The sequence below is a fragment of the Chiloscyllium plagiosum genome, unplaced genomic scaffold (assembly GCF_037043375.1).
Source record: "Chiloscyllium plagiosum isolate Xiang-an unplaced genomic scaffold, Cpla_swu_hap1 HiC_scaffold_15, whole genome shotgun sequence".
Lineage (NCBI taxonomy): Eukaryota > Metazoa > Chordata > Chondrichthyes > Orectolobiformes > Hemiscylliidae > Chiloscyllium > Chiloscyllium plagiosum.
This window is the reverse complement of record NW_028270153.1, coordinates 47,756,460-47,772,357: the sequence shown is the minus strand read 5'-3', so window position 1 is coordinate 47,772,357 and position 15,898 is coordinate 47,756,460. Positions and strand designations below refer to the sequence as shown.

At 41.9% G+C, this 15,898-nt stretch overlaps 1 protein-coding gene across 1 annotated transcript in view; it reads left to right on the top strand.

Moving 5' to 3' along the window:
• Positions 1-502: 502 nt before the first annotated feature.
• Positions 503-15,898, top strand: part of zfp64 (zinc finger protein 64 homolog (mouse)) — a 67,278-nt gene continuing 51,882 nt past the window's right edge. The window contains exon 1 of the mRNA XM_043710242.2: positions 503-634. Within this exon, the coding sequence (XP_043566177.1) occupies positions 592-634 (43 nt within the window). The 5' untranslated portion in view covers positions 503-591. The remainder of the gene's footprint in view (positions 635-15,898) is intronic.

Below are 15,898 nucleotides of genomic sequence, written 5' to 3'. Positions count from 1 at the left end.
GAGATGGAAAAGCCAACATTTTGGGTAAAACCCATCTTCAGGACTGGATGTGGGGTTGGGGTTGGGGGGGACTACAGATAAAGAGAAGGGGCTGGGGAGGAGAGGCTGAAAACTAAGGCAGTCTAGATTTCTAAAGAATTGAGAGATCACTTTATTTCCCGTTTAGACCTTTAGAAGATTTGCTGGTGAGACCCTGAAGGGTGGCTGTAATGAGACATTTACACCTGTGCAAAATTATGCAGGAAATGTGATTATTATGAAAATGGATGAATGTTACACAGGAGGCTGGGCTAAATCCAACCACAAACACAGCTGTGGCAGCAGGGGAAACAGATGAAAGACATCAGGGTGCAAGTGTACATCCAGGATGAAGGAGATGCCACAATGTAGACCCTTGTAGCCTCCAGCTGGATTCTCTCTCTCTGTCTACCCCAGGACAGGCGGAAGTCTCCCACAGCCGCTTCCGTCGCGCTGGATAGCTCAGTCCCAGCCTTTCATCTCACTTGTTTGTTTGCAATTAACATTTATTTATTTCTGTGGTTGTGTGGGGGTGGTGCTGGGGAGAGCAGTCGAGCCGCCGGGCGCTGCGCTATGAACGCGGGCGGACAGAGCGATGGCTTCGCCCCGGTGCCGTGTGAGTATGCCCGCAGTGTGTATGCAGGGGCTGGGGCGGCGGAGGCAGGGCCCCGCGTGCAGGCCCACAGCAGCGCTTGCTGCCAAGGCCAGCCCCGGAACCTGGGTAGTGAACACCCCGGGAGCCTGGCTCTCTGGAGGCAGCATACTCAGGTTCCAGGGCTGGCATATCCAGTGTCTGTCAAATGGACAAGGTCAGGGGGCTCCCCAACTCCACTCACCCGCTCGATTCAAGGGCACCCTTCCAAATCCAAACCCTCAGAAGTCACGGCCTTGCACTTAGAGAGTTGCACTTAAAATGCAAGGGATTTCAAAGGTTTCAGATTTAAAAGTGCACTGTTGGACTCTCAATAATTTCAGCTGCTTTCCCACTGACTTGTTTCTCAATGTATGGTTCAGGTTACAAAGTTCAATTGTGTAACCCCCCCCCCCCCCCCCTAATTTTGGTGCTCGCGCTCCTGGTGCACCATTTTTGGTGCATACTGAATAGGTACCAGAAGTGTGCAGGCTAAGCAGATTGAGAGTATTGTGTAACACTAGTTTGATTCTCACCTGATGACCTTCAGTCAATGCCTTCTCATGACCTACAAGAGCTGAAGGTATCTACAGAAGCAGGAAGGTTACCTCCATCAGTCTTGAAGGATCATCACTATTTTAAGACTAGTGGCTGATGGATTTCTGCTGTCTCATGCTGAGTTAGTACATATGCTTGGAGGTTTAGTCTGTCACTTAATTTTGGTGACACCTATAGAATGTGGATGGTACATGGTGAACACCTTGGTTCTCACTTCAAGAATTCTGCATAGAATACTTGCTACCAGTTTTTGGTGCTGCTATTTTTAATATGCTTAGTGTGCTGCATGAATAGGGAGGAAGGATGACAGTGTATCAAAGGGGCTGTAGCCACCCTGGATTTTTTGGGAAGCAGCTTTCCTCTGCTGAGTACAGCAAAGAAGTATGCGTGACCTTTCCTTTTTTAAAATTTGTTTGCAGGCTGTGGGAATCACTAGTTCAGTCAGCGTTTATTGCCATCCCTAATTATCCAGAGAGCTGTTAAGAATCAACCATATTACTTGGGTCTGGAGTCACATGTAGGCCAGATCAGGTGAGGGTGGCAGATTTCCTTCCCTGAAGGTGATAGTAAACCAGGTAGGTTTTTCAAACAATCAACAATAGTTTCATGGTCATCATTAGAATCTTAATTCCAGATTATTAATTTGCTAAGGAGATGCTCATTAAGGTATGGTATCTTGTGTGAGCAGATCTGCGTTCCCCCGTGCAAAGTGAGAATGCCATTGCCAGTGGCTGTAGAGGTCATGACGGCCTTGGAATAATTTGTGACAAGTTTCTTAGAAGCTAAAGCAAGCAACACCTCCATCAGATGATTCAAGGAAGTGGAATAGATTCCACTGTCTCTTTCCTAAGCACACAGCTCCACCATTCATGCTTTGCTGACTGGGCCATCAGTTATTGCCCATCCCAAGCTGCCCTTGAGAAGGTGGTGGTGGTGTGCTGCCTTCTAGAACAGTCTTGGAGGAGAACCTGCAGTAGGTGATATTCCCATGTAACTACTGCCTTTGTCCTTCTAAATGGTATTGGTGATAGGTTAGAAGTTGCTTCTCAAGGGGCCTTGGTGAATTTCTGCAGTACAGCTTGTAGATGGTACATAATGTTGCTACAGTGCATCAACGGTGGAGGGAGTGAATGCTTGTGGATGTGTGCCACTTGATGGAGCTGGTTTGGTGTGTCCTGGATGGTGTCAAGCTACTTGAGTGTCATTGGAACTTTAATCATCCAGTGGGGAGGATTATATCACAGTTCTAATTTGTGCTCTGTAGATGGATAGGCATTGGGGAGTTAGGAGACCTTGGGGAGTTAGGAGGTAAATTACTCACTGCATGGTTCCTAGACTCTAACCTGTTGATTTAGATTTACATGGCGAGACCAGTTGAGTTTCTGGTCAATGGTAATTCCCAAGGATGTTGATAGTAGTGGAGGGGAGGTTGCGTTGGGGGTGCAGTGATGGTAATGCCATTGAATGTCAAGGAGTGATGGTTAGGTTGTCTCTAGAGGAGATGGTCATTGCCTGGCACTTATGTGTTGTTAACATTACTTGCTACTTGCCAGCCCAAACCTGGACATTGTCCACACCGTGCAGCATTTGGACTATTTCACTATCTGAGGAGATGCAAATACTAACTGATGGCAGCTGTCTGAGCATACTTGATGGTAAGCTGAACATGCAGGAATCCCTTCTGAGCATCATTACAGCACTGGGCCAGTGGATGAATTTTGCTTGTTCTGCAATGGAAGTTGGTTATTAGCCATTGTATTCATGATCAGTCCAAAAGTATTTTTCAACAGGGTGGGGGGCTTAAATATGGCAGGTGGGCCATGGTTCCAGGATTCTTGCTCCCATTTCCATCCAGTGGCATTTTATGGCTCCAGGATAAGCAAGTCCATAAGAAGCAATTCTGTCATTGTGGAGAGAGGCAGTTTAGATACCCGCTATTTCCATTGAGTTGGTCCCTTTTAATAAGAAGACTAATGAGACCTCAGAGAAATTGTGAACTATAGGTGAAGCCAGTTGTGGAGTTCTTTTGACAAGCATTTTTAAAAGGTCTTTCTAATTTTACTGTCATAATCATTTTCTGTATGATAAATTAGATATGTCTTAGTGTAGTGTGCTCATAAAGCATTATCCTTTATAAGGTAAATCTTCATTAATTTGACCTATGTTATTAATATGCACTAGTATGCCTTATCTAATAGATAAAGTCCACTTCTGCATTCAGAATTATTAAGAAGTAGACATTAAAATGTCATCAGACTGCTGTTGATTTAAAATCCAGAGATCTGTTTAGTCTTCAAAGCACTCTTCCAGTATCCACCAAGGGCTCTTATACTAATGCTGCAAAATCTTTTGAAGTGCTCATAAAAATAATTTAAAATAAACAAACATACATCTGAAAAGGGATTATTTCTGTTAAATGTTCATAAAACCATTAAAATAAACAAGACATTGAAGAGCCACTTAAAAGAAAGCAATTCTACCTCAAAGGTGACACTCTGGGCCTATAGCTTTGAACGGAGGCAAACGAGAGAGAAAGTTTTGCAATATAAAGAGAATTTTCGGTGAAACAGAAAAGGTGGACTTAAGAATTGTTTTAAGTTCACAATAGAAAGAGAGGACATGGGTATAAAATGATAATGAACAAATACAAATCAGGAAGTCACTTCAGAAAAATAAGCTATTTCTGCTTTGAATGGTTGATTGTATTAGATTGTGAAATTAAAATGTCTGAAATCTTTTAAGAGACACGTTTTGATTGATATGAAGTAAACAACTGGAAGGGTGAATGACCTGGATCAAGTGGCCACTCTTACTTGTACTGAACATACGGATAATGCTTTATGCACAAACATTAAAACCAAATGTGTGGTCAGGCCTTTGTCTTCCTAAAGATGGTGTATAAATTGGATGAATAGGCCCTGTTCTTTATATATTGTCTTGTGAAGCAGTTAAATCTATCTGTATAGGACACAAACCAGCAGGTAACTTCATGATCAATAGAACAAAATTTACTAATCAACTTTACAAGGAACAATGAATACACCAGACTATAGTCTGGTGCATTAAATGGCCACTGCAGATTAATGGTTCATTCCAGATCCTACTTGATTCTCATTTCCATTTCTGTGTTTGGACAGAAACTGGAATATTTTCTCCAAAGACTCCTATAGCCTCAGGGTATATACTGTTCCCTTTGCAAATTATTTTATAGGTGAGTAATTTTATATTATTTAAAGATTTGTCAAATTGCAGATTTTACTTTTTTTTTATACAGGGGAGTTTTCTAGAATGGTATTTGAAGTACATAGTTTTATCAATATCTAAAGCAGAAAAGGATGGATAAAAGTCCGATTATAAAATAAAACTCATACATTTAGCATTCACGGTATCCATAAGTCAATTGTAAATCTACTTCTGCTACAATTGCACATTTGTGCACTTCTGGTCTTTGATCCTGAGATAGAAGTAATTATATGTTTGAAACTAAATTCATGCTAGTCCTGTGTCCCACCGCATGCATCTTATGTGGCTCATGATATCTATATTTAATGCAACGTTTCAGTGGTCAAGCTTTTAAAAAGAAACACACCCACTTTTGCTCGAACTCGGCACCGCCTTCCTAACCTGCAATCATCTTCCTGACTTCTCCGCCCCCATCCCACTCCGGCCTATCACCTTCACCTTGACCTCCCTCCACCTATCGCATTTCCAAAGCCCCTCCCCCAAGTCCCTCCTCCCTACCTTTTATCTTAGCCTGCTGGACACACTTTCCTCATTCCTGAAGAAGGGCTTATGCCCGAAACATCGATTCTCCTGTTCCTTGGATGCTGCCTGACCTGCTGCGCTTTTCCAGCAACACATTTTCAGCTCTCATCTCCAGCATCTGCAGCCCTCACTTTCTCCACTTTTGCTGTTTGCTTAGCCTAAAATGTAAAGAGAGGAGCTATCAAGTTGGGCATGATTTACTGAGTTTTAAAGACCCTATGACATATTGTAAAGCAAAATAATAATTTCTCTTAATGCACTTTCCCTAAATTCCTCCTTGAACGAATATCACCGAAACAAAAAACCCTTATTTAAACACAAATGGAAATTTCTGGAGAAACTCAGGAGTTGTGACAGCATTTGGGAACAGAAAGCACTGTTAACGTTTTGAATCCAGTGACCCTTCTTCAGAACTGATGAGCATTGACCCTTCTTCAGAGATGCTGCCAGACATACAGCGTTTCTCCCACCATTTCTGCTTCTGTTTGTTTCAGATCTCCAGCATCAGCAGTTCTTAGCTTTCTTTCACTTTAGTCGTAAGCATTTATAGAACTTTTGACATGGTGTTAATTTAAATTGTGTTTAAGAAAAGTAATTTTTGAATGCATTCCTATGATATATAGAAAATACTGTGCGACTGATGTTTCAAAGCAGAGAAGGATCCCAGCTCTATCTCTTACCTCATTCAAATTTGCATGGCAATGTCTGTAAGGAAGATTAATAGCTCCCTCTGCTGTCCTAAAAGGTACTTGCATAATACTATGGATTGAGTGAAAAGCATTAAAAGAATTTAAATGCAACATGTCATATTTAGTTCACTCAATTTCACATTTACTATGAAAGCAAGTAACAATTTGTTAACATTTAAAAAAAATTATATTGTCATTAGTAACATGGTCACAGTGAAATTGTTTATGAAAGTAAAAATATCTGCAAAGTGTACTAGTTTTGTTTTTAACAGTCCTTCCCTTCATGCCTGAAAACAGTGATTTTTTGGAGTTGGCTTCACCTTGGCTATCAGCCTTTTCAGTACCTTAATCAAGCCTTCATGCCTGAACATTGACCTCTTGTCTGTTTGGCTTAGTGCTCTGCCCAGTAGTGTTAATTTTTCGTGCATACTTTCTGCAAAACATTTGATGTATTTTAGGAGGAGGCAATGACCTGATGGTATTATTGCTGGACTGTTAATCCAACGACCTAGGTAATGTTCTGCAGGCCTGGGTTTGAATCATGCCTCTAAATATCCAGCATTAAGAGTCTAATGATGATGGACTGGTGGGACCGTGCAGTATGATTCTATGATCGTTTGTCTATGATGAATCCATTGTCAATTGTCTGAAAAACCCATCTAAGTCACTGATGTCCTTTAGGGAAGGAATCTACCATCCTTATCTAGACTGGCCCACGTGTGACTCTGGACCCACAGCAATGTGGTTAACTCCTAACTACCCTCTGGGCAATTAGGGACAGGCAACGAATGGCCTGGCCAGTGATGTGCTAATCCTGAGAATGAATAAAATATGTATATATTTTTTCTGTACTATTCTTACCTAGGCTGGACAACAAATGACACGTAACACTGAAGAATCACAATCCAAATTCACTGCCATGTTTTTGAGAATTTTTAGTGAGAATGTTGCAACTCTCCTTATTTTTAAACATAATCTTACATGAACAATATTGGGGTCTAAACTCTGGCACAAGGTTTAAAATGTACCCTGAACCTTATTACCCTAAGCCTTAAAGCTCAGACAATTTCATCTCATTGTGATTCCTTATTTTATTTGCGAAGGTTTGGAAAGATTTTTATTTGGAGCCAGTGCTTCGCTGATGGATACAACACTGAAGTGTATTTGTGTCACCTTGAACCTATCAGTGTACCCTTCTAGCAAGTTTATTTGAATCCATTTAAGGAGATAATAGGTACTGATGGCAAATGAAAGTCTGTGTATGTGATGTATTTGGAATTCAACAAGAATACTGACATTGGAACACCCAAGCAATTAATCCACAGTTAGAAAGGTTTGAACAGAAGGCAGTCCTTTGAGATAGTTTGATTGCCAAATGAGAGACAGCAAACTTTATGCCATTGGTGAAGCTACATTGGTATGACGAGGTGACTGCAGCAGAATGCCTTGGGCTTCAGTGGTTGTTGCTTAAGGTGACGTCAGCATTTCCTACACTACAACAGTAACAGCACTCCAAAAAGTGTTTAACTGGCTGTAAATTGCTTTGGGATATTTTGAGCATGTGAAAGGTAGTATACAAACATAAGTTCTTTTATTTCAAATGGTGAACAGAACATTAGTTCCTAAATTTCTGCTTTAGGATTCAAGAAAAGTGCAAGATTTTGGGTTGAACTTTAACAGTAATTGTTCTAATCTAAGTCAATTACAGTTATAGACTGGCTGTCTGAAAATTCAATCTAATGGTTTACAAGTCCCATTTCAGGTACAAAAATGTTTTCACTTTTTTTTTCCAGAATTTATTAAGTTTATCGTAACTAGTACAAAAACAAACTTAATCAAAGTAGTTTTTTAGTCAATGCCATTCATGACACTGGTTGACTGGGCACAGGTCTCTAGATCTGTTCTCTTGACTGAAGTTGTTTTTTTATCTGTGATATTCCTTTTCTTTTACACTGAACCAATGGTATCTCCACTTGTAAGACAGGAGGGCGATCAGGAGTAGTGGTAGGTAATTCTTTGAAATTATATGCCCAGTGTGTAGCAGAAGCAAAAAAAGTTAATATTAACTTTGGATGTATAACCAAAGGAGTAGATTGCAATTCAAGTAATAAAAAAACACACATATAAGACATGACCGGCCGTCACGTGGAGTACTGTGTATATTTCTGAATGATTTTAAATGATTTTCAGATTTGGAGGTGATACAGAATATGTTTAGTACTTGTACATTATTAACTGAATGCTAGTTGGTGGATGAAAGATTATTCAGACTATGCAGGAATGTAGAGTTGAGGTTAAAATCAGGTCAGCTATGATTTTATTGAATGGCGGAGCAAGCTCAAAGGGCCAAGTGGCCTATTCTTGTTCCTTATTCATACTTTTGTATTGTAGTAACTACATTGCAGGAAGTACCTGCTAAGGTCTGTCTTGTATTGTTTTCATTTTTAATGCAATAAAATCAACTGCCATATATACTCATGTAAAAGTCAAAATTTTTAGACTTCTTTTAAGGTTAAATTTATGGGGTTGACTTTTACATGGATACTACTTTTGAGGGGCTGAAATTTATGCTACAGTCCAAAATACTGCATCATTAGCGGAAGGCCAAATGATCTCTTAAGGAACAAAGAAAAATAACACAACATGAGATTTGACACCTGACTCTGACCTTATGCATCTTAACCTTTCACACCAAATTCTTCCATTTATTTCCATTTTCTCTCATCTACTGTTGTTTTAGTTTTTCAAACTAACAAGCTAACTAAAAAAGATTCCTCATCATAATGTTTATGTACATGATGATACCTTCACACACAAATGTTGACCTGTTATCTGTGAAGAACTGAGGTTGACTTTTACATGAGAAATATGGACATTTCCAGACTTTCTGGCCAAAAATAGGGGGTTGATTTTTACATGAGATTGACTTTTACTCGAGTATATACAGTTGTTATTATCATGACAGTTTCAGTTTTTATTTAGATGGCAACCCAGGCAAAGCAACAAATCTGAGACCTAGCTTTTTTTTTTTGCTAGGTGGGGTAAACCTGAGCTATGAAGAGAGATTGAGTACTCAGGATCTAGATTTATTGTGAAAAAGAGGCATGTCATTTTATTGTATTCAACTATTCAAGATCCTCAATGGAATATATAAATTGAGACCCAGCATGATGCTTCCTGAGATATAAGATCACGGCATTAGCATTGGTGTAAGGTGATGCCTCAGCAGGTTGCATGAGCTATCTAATTAGATTTCGCTATCCTGTTTGCTGGTCTAGCGCTATAGAGAAAAACCTGCTTTGTATTCCAGCAAGAAGACGCTCTTGTCTTAAACAGAATATGGTTTATTTCATGTCAGCAACTAGATACATTAGTTTGATAGACATTGCTACAGAGTCTATGAGGAAGACTGAGATAATGGGTCTTACTCCGTCTCTCACCAAATCTATGCGACATCATAATAGTGGGTAGTCCTTAAGGTGCTCTTAGATCATAGAATATTACAGTGCAGTACAGGCCCTTTGACCCTCAAAATTGCGCCGATCTGTGAAAATAATCCGACGCCCATCTAACCTACACCATTCCATTATTATCCATATGTATATCCAATGCTCATTTAAATGCCTTTAATGTTGGCGAGTCCACTACTGTTGCAGGCAGGTTGTTCCACGCCCTTACTACTCTGAGTGAAGAAACTACCCCTGATATCTTTCCTAAATCTATCACCCCTCAATTTAAAGCTAGGTCCCCTCATGTTAACCTTCACCATCCGAGAAAAAAGGCTGTCACTGTCCACCCTATCTAACCCTCTGATTATCTTAAGCATTGAATCTTTCAAACCCTTAAACTTTATCTATCCCAAGATTTTTTTAATGAGAAATATTTTTACATTTTTCCATATAATTATATTTATCACGTACACTATTCCATCTCCTGCCAAATCTACACATTAAATTTCGCAAATCCAGCTGGTTTGGAGATTTCATTATTCTCCCAGAATGTGATCTCTTCTCCCTTGGTAGATTGGTGGATCTCTGGGTTGAAAATGTTGAGGTTTGAAAGTCCCTTGAAGCTGAAGGGCCTTCTTATCTTTTGCATTTCCTTCACTGAGGAAATCTTTTCTGCTGAAGCAGGCAACTGCTCCATTGTTATATCTGGAGGGCTGTTAATGTGATGAATTTCCACATGGAGGATAGTGCCCTGTGGAAACAGGAACTTTCTTTTGTGCAATATCCAGGATCTGGACAAGGCACTTTTCTATTTTGACAGTATTTTGTCAGGAAATTTCTTCTTGACTGTGTCCTTGTCTTTACCCTTGGTCATCGCCTGAGTGGAAGTTGCCATCAGGTTGTATGAAGCGCATATGTGTGTGATTCAACTGGAAAGGGTGCAGAAAAGATTTACAAGCGTGTATCAAGACTGGGGGGTTTGAGTAATAAGGAGAGGCTGGATAAGCTTGGACTTTTTTCCTTGGAGTTTAAGAGGCTGAGAGGTGGCTTTATAGGGATGTACAAAATCGTGAGAGGCTCAGTTAAGGTGAATAGCGAAGGTCTTTTCCCCAGGGAAGGAGAGTTCAAAACTGGAAGGCATAGGTTTAAAGTGAGAGGGGGGAAATGTTTAAAAGGGACCTGAGGGGCAACTTTTTCAAGCAGACAGTGGTGCATACAATGGAACAATCTGCCAGAGGACGTTGTAGAGTACAATTACAAAATTTAAAAGATATTTGGAAAAGTACATGGATAGGAAAGATTTAGAGGGATATGGACCAAATGAAAGCAAATGGGACCAGTTCAGTTTAGGAATACTGGTCCGCATGAATGCGTTGGGCCAAACAGCCTATTTCCTGCTGTATCGCTCTATAACACAATTGCTTAGAATGCAGCAGGGACTGGCATATTTAAAGGGTGCACCTCATACGAATTCTTCTTTCTAGTCACCTCTCAAGACAATCTTTGTTTCATTGCTAAATGATGAAAATGCCTTCTTTCCTTCAATTTCAGTTTGATAGTGACATGTGTAATTGCCATCAGCTTGACCGTTTTGGATGTTGATGCTGAAAATCACAGTTTGCTCAGTGCCTGAAATGTTACAGGAAAGTATTGTGCTTCTGTGTTGTTTCTGTGCAAGTAAAACATTCCCCTTCTGGCATGAATCTCTGCTTAGCAGTTTATTTTAGAAACCACACCATTGGATGGATCATAGAATCTCTACAGTGTGAAAACAGGTCATTCAGCTCATCGAATTCACACCAACTCTCCAAACAGCATCCTGTCCAGATCCACACCCTTATCCTATCCTGCATTTCCCATTGCTAATCCACCTAGTCTGCACATCGGTGGACACTATGGGCAATTTAGCTTGATCAATCCACTTAACCTGCACACCTTTGGACCATGGGAGAAAACCCACTCAGACACATGGGAAATATGCAGACTCCACACAGACAGTCACTCAAGGCCAGAATTGAACCCGAGTCCCTGGTTCTGTGAGGCAGTAGTGCTAACTGCTGAGCCACCATGCCACCCCCATTGAGACCCTTGGGGCTATGGGCGATCTGTATTAAATAAACAGAACAATTTTTTTTTGTAAAAACGACACTGATGTGAAATTGTATGGAGCAAGTCAGAATCAGAATTATACAGTGGAGCGGGGGACCTTCAGCCCATTCAGACTGTACCACTAAAAATCCACTACTACCTGCACTGGGCCCATGGCCTTGGAAGAACACTTGAAGTGTCAAAACATTCAAGCTCTATGTGGATATTAGAGGATTTTCCATCTCGACTACACTCCCAGGCAGTCCTCCAATCCCTCTCTTGACCTCCTGCCTTTCACTTTGAAATGATGCCTACCCACCCCCCCCCCCCCTTGTTATTGACCCTTCGACTAAAGGGAACAGCTGCTTCCTAGCCCTCCCTGTCCATGTCCTTCATAATCCTACACCCCTCTATCACGTTCCCCTTCAGCCTCCTCTGCTCTGAAGCAAACAAGGTTATCCAGCCTCCCTCCATCGCTAAAATGCTCCATGCCTGGCAATATCTGGTGAATCTCCTCTGCAACTGTGCCCACCCGTTAGACTTACTATTCCAGATTTTTATTGTGTTCAAATTCCACCGTCTAGTATGAGCAGGATTTGAACTGGGATCCCAGGAACATGACCGAGGTTGCTGGATTAATAACCTGGCGATAATACCACCAGACCATCACGTCCCCAGTTGAGATGGTTAATTGTTTCTGACTGGCGCAAACTGGATGGAGCAAATGGCCTCTCTCTATGCTCTGTATATGTTTGTTCTGACTGTCACTTTACCTTGCCACATGAATTCACTATAGTCGCTGGTCACATAAAAATAGTGTTATTGGTTCCTTTGTTGATTGCCACACAATGATTCCTCCCAATGTCATCTCTCCGGAATGAATGAATAATCAGCTCACCACCGTCGGCAGTCACTTGGTAGTTTGCAGTTCCATTTCTTAGCGGCACGTTGTCATGGTATCAAACGAGCCGGGCTCAATGCCTTGCCTAACCAGATATGGGAGAACAAGGTGTCCCCAGTCCCTGTCTCAGTCCATTGATACAGGAAGTCAGCACAGCATCTGCGACAGGAACTGAGGAGAAAACACATAGAGTTAAAAATTCCTGGGGTTCACCCATTGATTGAGACTACTGGGAGGACCGGTTTGGCACAGTGAATGGAAAAGAGAGTTAAGCAATTCAATTGGTTTAAATGCTAATGCAGAGTTTAATTCCACCCCAGCTATCAACATCCTGGGGGTTATCATTGAGAGAGAATCAATCTGTCCCTCGGTGATCAATGGTGCTACCATCACTGAATCACCTCCAGTGACAAAATTCTGCAGGTTACCATTGAAAGAGAATCTCACCATGCACTTGATGTTCAATGGTGTTACCATTACTGAATCCATCCTACTATCAACATTCTGGAAATTATCATTGAGAGAAAATCTAACTATCAACCCCTTGACTGAAACCCCTCCAGTGTCCTGGGGTTAATCATTTATCACAAATGAAAATGGACTGGCCAACTGAATACTGTTGCTCAAGAGCAGGTCAGAAGCTAGGAATCCTGCACTGAGTAACTTACTTCCTGACTCCCCAAAGCCTATCCACCATCAATAAGGCACGCTTCAGGAGTGTGATGGAATACTCCCCACTTGAATGGATGGTGCAGTTGCAACAAAGTTGAGAAGCTCAGGACCATCCAGGGACAAAGTAACCCCTGCTTGATTGGCACCACATCTACAAACATCTACTTCCTCCACTGCCAATGCTCAGCAGCAATGTGTACCGTATACAAAACACTGCAGAAATGCACCAACGATCCTTAGGCAGCATCTTCAAAACCCACGGTGACTTCCATCTGGAAGGTCAAGGGCAACAGATACCTGGGAACATCACCCCCTGCAAGTTCCCCTCTGAGCCACTCACCATTCCGACTTGGAAAAAGAGCGGCCGTTCCTTCAGTGTGGCTGGGTCAAAATCCTGGAATTCACTCCCTAAGAGCGTTCTGTGCATACCTACAGCATGTGGACTGCAGCGGTTCTTGAAACCATCTCACCACCACCTTCTCATAGAGGGCAACTAGGGACGGAGCAAGCGACACCCATGTCCCACAAGTGAATATATAACTCTCTGTGGTGTAGGCATGACTGTCATCGTTCACCAAACATTGCACCCTGTTTGTTGCATATAGTTTAAATTCAGTTTGTTCTCAGAAGCAGGAAGTAAAACCCAACTCCAGCAATGGTGAAATGGGGCCACTCATGAAATCCTGATGAATAGTGTCATTGGGAGAAGGAAATCAGCCATTCTTACCTGGTCTGGAAGTCCACATGACTGCAAACCTGCAGCAAAGGAAATTATTTCTAACTGCCCTCAATTAAAACATTTAAAAGGCATCTGGATGGGTGCATGAATAGGAAGGGCTTAGAGAGATATGGCAACATGCTGGCAACTGGGACTAGATTAATTTAGGATATCAGTTCGTCATGGACCAAAGGGTCTGTTTCCATGCTGTACATCTCTATGACTCCATGACTGTAAGAGGCTGCTCAAGTCATTCCCTCATTTCACTGTCTAAATGCCTGGCATTCTGTTTACAATCAATGTTGTTCATTATTGTTACACTCTGTGCTATTTTGATCAGTAGATAAGAAGAGACTGGGGCAGGAGTTGGTTATCCAGCAGAATATCCAACAAGATCTGCAGAGGTGTGTGACTTTTCAAAATGACAGGCGTGGACGCAGTGTGGGTGATCAAGCTCTGTACAAGATGGAATATGTATGACAGCAATAAGAGTGATCTACGATCAGATTGTATAGAATCCACCTTTGGTGGAGTGAAGATTATATCAGCTGGAGTTTAGAAGAATGTTGGAGGTTCAAATCTTACAGAAACCTCTAAAATTCTAGACAAGCGCAGGAAGGATGTTCCCAATGACCAGGGGATGGAGGGAGAAGTCCAGAACCTGGGGGGGGGGGGAGGGGAAGGTCACAGTCTAAAAGCAATGGGGTAGGGCTGAGATAAGGAGTAATGTCTTTATTCAGAGAGTGTGGAGCCTGTGGAATTCTCTGCCACAGAAAGCACTCGAGACCAGAACATTGAATGTTGTTCAGGAGGGAATTGGAGCAAGGTCTTAGGGGCTAAAGGGAGAAAGTGGGGAATTGGATGATCAGCCATGGAAATGGAAAAGCTGAATGGTCTACTCCTGTTCTGATTTTCTATGATTCAGTGTTAACAGGGTGTAAGAGTTGGATGATCTGCCATGGTCATGCTGAATGGCTAAGTTCGGACCCAAAATGCTGAGTATTCCTATATTATAGGTTCCTATGTTTCGATTTACTAGCAAGCTCAACATTATTTACCCTGTGCCATTTCCCCTATCTATGGCATTTAATTCAGACAAATGTGAAGTGTTGCATTTTGGTAAGACAGACCAGGGCAGGATTTATACAGTCCTGGGGAGGTTAGGGCCCTGGGGAGTGTTGTTGAACAGCGAGAACTAGGGGTGCAGATACAGCGTTGCTTGAAATTAGTGTCACAGATAGACAGGGTGATAGACAGCATTGAGTACGGAAGTTGGGACATCATGGTGCAGTTGTACACAACATTGGTTAGGCCATATTTGGAGGACTGCGTACAATTCTGGCCACCCACATGAAGGATATTATTAAGCTGGAAAGGGTGCAAATAAGGTTTACAAGAATGTTACTTAGATTGTAAGTTTTGGGTTATGACAAGAGGATGGATAGGCTGGGACATTTTCCCTGGAGTGTAACAGGCTGACCTCATGGAGATTTATAAAATCATGAGCGGCATAGATGAGGTGAATAAAGCCAAGGTCTTTTCCTTGGGTAAGGGAGTCTAAACTAGAGAGCATACATTTAAGGTGAGAGGGGAAAGGAACCCGAGGAGCAATATTTTCACAGAAGCTGGTGTGTATATACGGAATGAGTTGCAGAGGAAGTGGTCGAGGTGGTTAGCATGACAACAATTAAAAGACGGAAATGTGTTGCTGGAGAAGCGCAGCAGGTCAGGCAGCATCTAGGGAACAGGAGAATCGACGTTTCGGGCATTAGCCCTTCTTCAGGAAGGGCTAATGCCCGAAACGTCGATTCTCCTGTTCCCTAGATGCTGCCTGACCTGCTGCGCTTCTCCAGCAACACATTTCCATCTCTGATCTCCAGCATCTGCAGACCTCATTTTCTCTCCAACAATTAAAAGACATTTGGACAGTTACATGGATAGGAAAGGTTTAGTGAGATATGGGCCAAACGCAAGCAAACAGGAGTAATTCGGTTTGGGAAACCCGGTCAGCGTGGACGAGTTGGGCCGAGGGTCCTATTTCCCGGCTGGACACCTCTATGACTCTATAACATTACCAATGATGGATCAGATTTTTATTCCTGGTCTGTTGGTAAATCTATGCTGAAGTGTCTAACTCTTTAAGTTGTTGCTTAGCTTGGATGCTTTCATTCACTTTGGCGAAACTAAAATGCTCACTTCCTCAGTCCTGCTTTTTGTGATTTGGAGATGCCGGTGTTGGACTGGGGTGTACAAAGTTAAAAATCACACAACGCCAAGTTATAGTCCAATAGGTGTAATTGGAAGCACACTAGCTTTCGGAGCGATGCTCCTTCATCAGGTGATAGATGAAGGAGCGTCGCTCTGAAAGCTAGTGTGCTTCCAATTAAACCTGTTGGACTATAACCTGGT